The following is a 9,217-nucleotide window of genomic DNA, read 5'->3' on the forward strand; positions in this document are numbered from 1 at the left end:
CAAGTTCACAGCCTGAAGCGAAGCAGCGCAGAAGTCCCATCGAGGCCTTTTTCTTTGAAGTAGGTACCATAGTCTTTGAGTGTGGTTTCCCTGTACTTAGGAGGATTCTCTTCTGATAACAGCTCCGGTATTGGTCCATAAAGTCTTGATGAGCAATGTGACTGCAGATATGTGCTGAAAAAGCTTGCCACTGATATTCTTGGTCCTACCCGGTTCGCCAGTACCCTATGCTCCGCGCTTATGAATTTGTCATTTGATATAAGCTGCAAAAACCAGAGAAAAACATAGCCATAGCTAATAACCGTAAATTAAAAATTATTTGTTGAAATAGCTATACTGCACCAGGCCAAATGTGAAAAGATGATCAAATTCTTTCCAAACGATGCAAAATATATGAATGGTGAAAATTAACAACATGCCTGCAGAAGATCTCCGATGTTAACCACAAGAGCACCAGGAGTAGGGGGCACGTCAATCCACTGATTTTGATGAAGAACTTGGAGGCCACCCATATGGTCTTGTAGAAGTACAGTGAAAAAGTCACAGTCCGCGTGCTTGCGTGTGCCGATTGTTAATTCTGGCTGTGGGCATGCCGGATAGTAATGGCAAAGTAATGAAAGCCCCTCAGCACAATTCATGTCTTTCAGGTGACTTGTTTTCAAACCAAGGGCCTCTGATAATAATTCGAACAATACATAGCCAAGTCCCATTACTTGCTTCGAGTACTCCTGAGACTATATCTCGCAAGATGGTAACAGGACATTAAAGTCCATAAGTAACAAATTAGTGTTATGTACTGTGAATATACTTTTATGTGTATTATTTCTCCATTCTAAGCGGTACAAAAATCAATAAGATTATTGTAGTGATTAATTAGCACAGATTTTGTACAGAAATGTGTAATAATTAATCAAGGATTAATGACAGATTTTTGTTATGTACCATAAAAAAAAAATCGACACTCAGATCAACACCAAACAATGCCAATGATAATCAAAACTTTTTCTAGCCAGACTTTAGCCCGGTGTAAGACAGCTTAATTTCCAATAATCCATCACGATTCAATTGTTATTCTATAAATTTCCCTAAAGAGTAAAAAAATCTGTAAATAGCTAATAAAATTACAAATAACATACCTGAGCAGCAGCTGGTAACTCTTCAGCCTTGGGAGGATGAGGAGCCATAACAAGCAATCGTATCACGCCAGTTCGTGCTGGTCCAGTATATAAGTCAAAATTGCTATTGTAGATAAACTTTCGGTATTATCACGCGAGTAAAATTGTTTTTTCACCTCAGAATCTTGCTCAAAAAACTGCGAGCCCCATCCTTCATCTCCTCCAGAACGCTCTCTGGAATCCCATGATATAACTTGAAAGAACCCAATGTCTCCGAAGCATTTCGAACTCTTCAACATCTCCTTGCGGTGATGGGATCTTTATCAAGTCTTTCCAGATCAATAATTGGAACTTATATTCAGTGTTATTAGAAACCTGAGTAGGTCTTGGCGAAGTTATGGGCGGGTTGTTAGATATCCTCGGAATCTTGACAATTCCAGCATCAACGAGTCCTTTAACACCAACTTTTGAGTCATCGAAAGCTTTTAATTCGCTGGCTCGATCGTAGTTGGTTTCAATTGTCACCTGAGCTTCATCTGCAATGGTGGTCATCATTTTCGCTCGTGTGTAAGGAGTAAGGACCTACGATTCTGAGTACTGAAGTAACTATTGAGAGAAGTAATTGTAAAGAGAGAGTATGAAAACTTGATATGGATGATACCAATGCCCTAAGGTCGTGAATGGATGAGTGATAGCGTTTTTTGACTAATGCGGCAATGCCAAAGACTAAAATCAGATTTATTATTCAGGTGTCGCGTCATGAGTGCCACTCGAGCAATGATGTCATGAATCCAAAGAAAAATTCTGACAATCCTGGCATCATTTTTTGAAGGAAATAAATATAAGGACGATATTAATAAATGCATAGCATAAATAATAAAAAATAAATTGTCTCAAGATATTTCAGATGAAGAAAATTCAGAGATTGGATCCAAAATTTAGTAGTTAGATTCTTAGAACCAGTGGTCTGGGATTACAAGAAGAAGAAAAATCTATAACGTGCTTCTTTTTAAAGAAAAGAATTCTAAATATTTTTTTATCCCAAAAGCATTTAATTTATTTTTCATGTTATAAAATTAAAAACAGATAAAAAAATAACTTTTTGGAAGTTCTTTAACATTTCCTAATTAATCCATAAAACAATTTGATCTTTGATTACTAGAACGTTGAAACGTTAGCAGTTTTCAAATTTGAGTGGACTTTGATCAGTAATTAAATTAACCATTTGAATTGAGTTAAGGATTTTTCCCACCCAAATTAATGGCTTAACACAGTTTTCCATCATAGACTTTTAAAATACCATTTTACTATCCAAATTTATACTCCGATAACAGAACAAACTCGGTATAGACTGTTTAAGCTTTTAAGAGGGAGGCTAATGAATCTTTCGGTGGTGGAAGGCAAGGATGGATCCAGAAATCTTGTTAGGGTGAGCTAAAATAAAAACTAATTGCACTTAATTTTTTTCTATTAATATTTCTGTTAGGGTAAGCCAAAACTAGAAATTGTACATATTATTTTTATAAAAAAAATTTAAGGGTGGATCGTTGCATCCGCCCCTAACTGGAGGTTGGGTTTTAATGATTGGGATTTATTGGAATTTGATATGGGAGGGGTTGCTACGAAACACATAATTGCTCGATTACCAACGATTGATTGGGTCGGCGATAGTAAGGTTGAGGGGTTTTGTGAATGATGATCGAGGAAGATAATGGTGATGGTTGTAGATCGCAATAATGCTAAAATTGAAAATAGATATAAATTTGAATAAATAAGTGATATTTTAAAAATAAAAATCCGTGGGTGGGAGTGTCATTAATCATATTTGAGTGGGAAAATTCGTTTACTTTTTGAATTTTTTGCAAAGCATATAAAAGACATTCAAGTAAATATTGGCATTATATTATCAAAATTTTAATTTTGATGAGTAAAAGCTCCATAAGGCCAGTCTCAATCACTCAAAACTCAGTTAATAGGAGACCTAATCACCACTCGGCCATGAAAGTTGAGCTTAGGGCATCTGCCAAGATAGAAGTGGGCTTCAAAAAGAGGCCCTGAGGAGGACCTAGAAACTCAACATTGATCTTTCTCGTGTGTGGAAAACAATCACTAGACCAAAGGAAATTCGTCATTCCAACCGCAAACTACTATTGCAGATCACTCCCTAAAGTACTTTGGTAAGGCAATCTTTTCAATGTTGACAAAACCATTAGTTGAACTTAACGATGATTATGGATATTCTTTTAAATCTTCATTGCCAGTTCATAGCCTGTAATGAAGCAGCGCAGAAGTACCATCAAGGCTTTTTCCTGAAGTAAATAACATAGTCTCTCACTGTGGTTCCTGTACTTTGGAGGATTCTCTTCCGATAACAATTCCTGTATAGGTCATAGAGTCTCGAGCATGGGACTTCATCTGTGGTGAAAAAGCTTGACATTGATAATCTTGGTCCTACACTGTTTGCCACCACTCTATGCTCCACGCTTATGAATTTATCATTCGTTATAAGCTGCAAATCAAACAAAAATGTAACCACATCAATTTCAATCGGAATTAATAGTTTAAAATTCATGATATATCTGGAAAAACTGAGAACTAAAGACTTGCCTGTAGAAGATCTCCAAGTTAACCACTAAAGCCTCGGGACTGGGGGAACATCAATCCAGTGATTTAGATGATGAACTTGGAGGCCACCATATGGTCTTGCATAAGCACAGTAAGGAAGGCATTGTCGCGTGTAGTTGTGCCCATAGTAATTTTGGCTGCGGGCAGGCCGGATAGTAGTGGCAATAAAATACAAGCCCTTCAGCACACACCATCTCTTTCAGGTGATCGGGTTCAGCCCAAGACCTCAGACGAACTCAACAGTAAATATCCCATTTCATTACATGCTTGGAGTACTCCATCATTATATCTCTGCAAATTTGCATAGGAAGTGACAAATGCCATATTAGACACATGACATGAAAGAACCAGATAACAACTAATTATAAATTGCAATTAAATCACAAAACCTGCAAGCAGCTGGCAGCTCTTCTGGGTGTAAGGATGAGGAGCCATGATACAAGAAATCGTATCTCTCCAATTAGTTGATGGTCCAGAATACAAATCAAAATTGCTATTATAGACAACCCTTTTGGTCATATCGCGAGTGTAGTATTCTTTTTCACCTCAGTATTTGTTCATGAAACTTGCGTAGCCATCCATCATCTCTTTAAGAGCGCTCCCTGGAATCCCATGATTGATCACCTGAAAGAATCCCCATCCTCCGATGCATTTCGGACTTTTCAACAATACTCTTCCGTAGAACTGGATCTTATCAAGTCCTTCAAGATCTATATAGGAAAACTAAACTGATCCTCACCAGAAACCTTAGAATTACCATTAAGTGTGTGCGGTGGTAAAATATTCGGGGAATTTTATCGATTCCAGCATCAACAAGTCCTTTAACTCCAGCTTTCGTGTCATCAAAAGCTTTTAATTCACTTGCTCGATCGTAGTTCATTTCTAATGTGGTCTGCGCCCCATTACCTGTGCTAGTTACCACCATTTTCTCTCTTGTGTGGCAGCCTACGTAGGCTAATTACTACATTAAGTCGAGTAATATAATGGGAAGAGAATATTTTTTATTAATGAATATACTTTTGACATGCTACTATACAATAATTGCTGCCCACTTTGAAACTACAAGTCAATGACAAGCCCCCTTCGAGACAAAGCAAAAGTTGTGGCATCTTTACTTACCTAATATAACGGCCAAAAAAGAATAAATCTTATACTAACTCTTGTATTAATTAAATTACTATACAAATTAAGGTGTATATATATCAAATTTATCCTCATATATTATAAATTAAGATTTATGGCTCATCACTTTCGAACGTATAAAGATAAAAAAAAAAAAAAAAAAAAAAAAAAAAAATATTACTCTGAAGTTTTATATAAGAAATCTTCTATGTATCCTTCAGCTTTGCAAGAATTGATAATGTAGACTGTAATGAATAACATTTTACATGTTTGCTCTGAGCTGAAGGGTGGCCTGACTATTGAATGCTCATTCAGAGCCATCCCATTTTGAACATAACTTAGGCTTCGGTAAAGTACACAAATACGATAAAAGTGTTGGAAGAGGACATCATCAAGGAAAACTGGAAGCAGATACATATAATAACAAATATCAAATAAGCAAAAATATATATTACATATATATGCATTATAGTTGTGTATTTGGATGGGAATATATTTAGCGGCTTGAGGTTGGGGAAAGATAAGAAAGCAGGTCATGGTCAGCTTCAAATTTGGCCATGTCTACCTCTGTCAAGTGAATCCATGCCTCTATTCCATCTCCACATTTGGTGTCCATTAAAACAAATACATTCCTGTAAGGCAAACCACCCCAAGCCACCCATATTGGCCTCCCCCACCCAAAATCAGCTTCATATACAGGAAACCTACATAAACTAGTGTTAAAGAATTTAACCACCTCTCTTTTGTTCAATGTTTCGTCATCGCTTTCCAAAACACCAAAGTCTTCAAACACACCATTTTGTAGTTTTATCACATAATCCTTGTTGATTTTGCTTATTGCATTTCTAAACTTTCTGATTAGCCTATAACAATCTTTCGACTCTGAATCCTCTGAAACGATAGCGGCTGACGGTCCAGCTATATTCCCAAAAGAATCATCAGGTAGTGGCTCGTGCATCCTCTTTCGCAAATTCACTGCATGAACCAGCAAGCAAGGTCTTTCAACCCCAATCTTTAATTGGGTGGACGCAGCAAAACGACTCCAAATAAAAGATGATAACACCTCAACACGCGTTGGATGTATCCCACCATCAGAATATTTTTCTCTGAGAGCAGCTATCATAGACCCACTGAAAACAAACCTCCTCAACACAATATTCTTCTCTGAAGGAACACTAACTGTGCCAGTTAGCCCACCTATATCTTTAGGTGGAAAGAGAGTGGCAGACACAAACTGTGGACAAAAATTGGCACTTTCACCACGAGCAGTGGCAGCCCAGTTCCTGATAAAGGTGATCATTGATGAAGCATCTGCAATCTTGTGTGACATGAGTACACCAATCGCAAAACTGCCACAGTTAAAGAAGTTGATTTGAATGGCGAGGACAAAATTTATGGGGCCATCATCGTAAGGGAGGAATCTATTGAAATCACTTGCAGTTGGTTCCTGGATGAATTGTGAGAGCTGGCAACTGACTTGAGCCTTCAAGAAAACCACACCATCATCGTTGCAGTGTACATAGTTGTCTTTGAGGCATCCGGCTAATGGATAATAATGACAGAGAACCTTTGACAAAGATGATTTTAGGTTGCTGAAAATATCATTGTTGCTAAGTTGGTGATCAATGATATTGTAGAAGTAGATCAAAGGAATATGGAAAGAGGGAGATAGTTGATCAGGAAAGGAGAATTGGTAATGGTGAAGGTGATGTGGAGTTGGAAAAGAGGGTTTGATCTTCTCTTTGGAGACAACTTCAACATCGATATTCATTATTTGCTACCAAATTAACTTTAAGCTACGTATCAAAAAACTATATATGATTACAACAATCAAACTGTAATTGTTGTATATGCAGGTTTGAAAGATAAATACTGAGAGATTACAATGAACCTCTATTATATATATATATATATATATAGAACTTAACTATAAACTATAAAGCACGTTTTTTCCACTTATTTCTAATTAATATTAAGAAATAAAAAATTAAAAAGTCTCTTTCATGAAATTTTTATTTGAAGTTCACTATTACGAATATTCTCTATTAATAATATATAATTCGAGTACTTGCTGTAATATACGTGTATTGAATATATGTTTTATTCAACGACCTACTACTTCTAAAATTTAAAAGTAACCATTTAAGACCACAAGAAACACAATAATCAAACACCAATATCTTTTAAGAAAATGTTTCTTTTTATTGGGGATTGATACGATTGCACCCACCAAGTAATCTTATGATTTGTAGCACGTTCTTCAAAATATTCTCGTTTGTAAGTTTTGATGATTCCCCTTATAAAATCTCCAATATGTAAATGCGTGGATCAAGTAAGTTCAAAATTTTTTGTACTTTTGTTTAAACTCAGTATTCGGAGCTCGAAACCAAACAAAAGATATTTAGATGACAGATACGACATAATGTTTAGGCTATGTTTGTTCCATTCAAATATCACTATCATATCCTATTATCCTATTCAATCATATCCAAATATACGTTTATTTTAATATTCTCATTTCTCTTCAAAATTCAATCATATTCTATTCAACTCAAAGCATTAACAATTACTATTCTCAATAAAAGTTTTAAAATTAACAAAAACACCTCTACCCATTCAAGCCACTATTACTCACCAACAGCCACCCCCATCGCCAGCACCGCCGTGGGAGCACCGACAACTAGAAATCAATCATGCAGATACACACAAAACAAAACTACTTCCACAATCAAAATCCAATCCAAAAAGCCATCAAAAATCTCAACCCCAAGTCTTCAAAATGGCGAAACCCTAAATGGTGGGGGGCAGCAACCAGCGAGCAATTAATGTTAGGAAGGATAGGGGTTTTGGAAGTGGGAGGCCAGTGAGATGATTGGCGATCGCAAGAGGGATTCCTGACGCTGGGAGCAATCAGAAAAGGGCAAAAATTGTCATAGATCTGGTGCCTCAGATATGGCCGAAAAAGGCCAGATCGGCGCACGATAGCCCAGATCCAGCCTGTCTAGTGTCATTCCGACAGATTCTGGCCACCTTCCGACAGTGGTGGTCGGCTGCCGGCAATATGTGGGTTGGTGGATAGGGGTGTTTTTGTCAATTTATAAACTTTTATTGTGGGGGTGTTTAGTTAAATTAACAAACCTAGGAAGTTAAAAATAATCTAGATATTTTCAGAAAATGCTATTAATAATTGTTTTGAAAACTTCTCAAAATCCTATCCTATTTTCCAAAAATGCTATTCTAAAGAACTTACCAAACGGAGCCTTAGATTTGGATGTTGGATGATATCTCGAAAATCAAGATTTCTAGTTCTTGATATGAAAAAAAAAAAAAAAAAAAAAAAAAAAAAAAAGGAGATTTCAAAAACTAATTAACTTTGATCTTTTAACTCAAGTTAATTTAACCACTAAATCCACCACTGGGTGATCTGATGGTAAAAGAGCAAAAAAGAATATAAGTTTATATGGTCTCTCGAGTTCGAGTCCCTATAGCTCCTAATAAGGGCGGTCAAGTACTAGAGCTCGTACCTGGCCGATAGTTTCAGGGTCTCGAAGGATTAGTTAAAGTGCGCGCAAGCTGGCCCAGACACTCTTCGTCGTAAAAAAAAAAAAAGAAAAAAAAAACTCAAGTTAATTTTAAGATACAATTTAAAGGATTTAAGTTTTGTATTAGTATATTAATCATTAATCATATGGACGGAGGTTGTTAATTTGATGGGAATTAATAATGGACTTGAGAGAATGCAACCAGTGGTTGAGTTTTTATTGAATTAATCGAATCAAGTTGAGGGTTTCTGGATATTATAGTATAATGCTCCTTACAAGAAGTAAACTACAAGTAAAATAGACCAATAGCTGATTGCTGATCTGCACCACTGATTATATAAATGTGTGTTTGTAATTATAAATATGATGTTGATAATTAATGAATCATTGATAATTGAACTGATTTTTCTGATATGATATTATAAGTCCTGACTCCTGACTTATTGGCAAGATGATGTAGGAGAAGCAATATATATAAATGGTCATAGTAGTATAGTGTAATAGCTACCTCATGCAATTGCAGCTGTATAGGATTTATTTTGAAATTGAATTTCAAATAGGAAGTTATTGAGAAGATGAGAGAAAACTGAGAGGACGTGAAAAGAGAATTCTTGAAAAACAAAAAATCATATTGACAGTGAGTCAATAGATCTCAAATACACTGATAATTAAGAGATGTCCCAAACGCAGTCTAAGAGAAGAGCAATGAGAAACAGCTAATTAAGCCCCGAAAAGTGCCAGGCATTAATGCTCTGATTTAATCAACCAGACACATTAGTATAATTCTATAACATACCAAAAGCTGTAATCTTC

General features: G+C 36.1%; 1 protein-coding gene and 2 pseudogenes across 1 annotated transcript; all 3 read right to left on the minus strand.

Annotated features, from left to right (window-relative positions):
- Positions 1–1,713, minus strand: LOC116112529 (annotated as a pseudogene).
- Positions 1,714–3,377: 1,664 nt separating this feature from the next.
- The window catches only part of LOC116112521, a 9,959-nt pseudogene continuing 4,119 nt past the window's right edge, over positions 3,378–9,217 (minus strand).
- On the minus strand, positions 5,260–6,675 carry LOC116112504 (vinorine synthase-like). Its single transcript, XM_031398638.1, has one exon. The coding sequence runs from the start codon at positions 6,631–6,633 to the stop codon at positions 5,359–5,361; it is 1,275 nt and encodes a 424-aa protein (XP_031254498.1). The 5' UTR covers positions 6,634–6,675; the 3' UTR covers positions 5,260–5,358.

The sequence above is a fragment of the Pistacia vera genome, unplaced genomic scaffold (genome assembly GCF_008641045.1).
Source record: "Pistacia vera cultivar Batoury unplaced genomic scaffold, PisVer_v2 Contig1200, whole genome shotgun sequence".
Classification (NCBI taxonomy): Eukaryota; Viridiplantae; Streptophyta; class Magnoliopsida; order Sapindales; family Anacardiaceae; genus Pistacia; species Pistacia vera.

What these genes read in the sequence shown, in the direction of transcription:
- LOC116112504 (XM_031398638.1), bottom strand. Translation starts at nt 6,633, where the DNA reads ATGAATATCGATGTTGAAGTTGTCTCCAAAGAGAAGATCAAACCCTCT.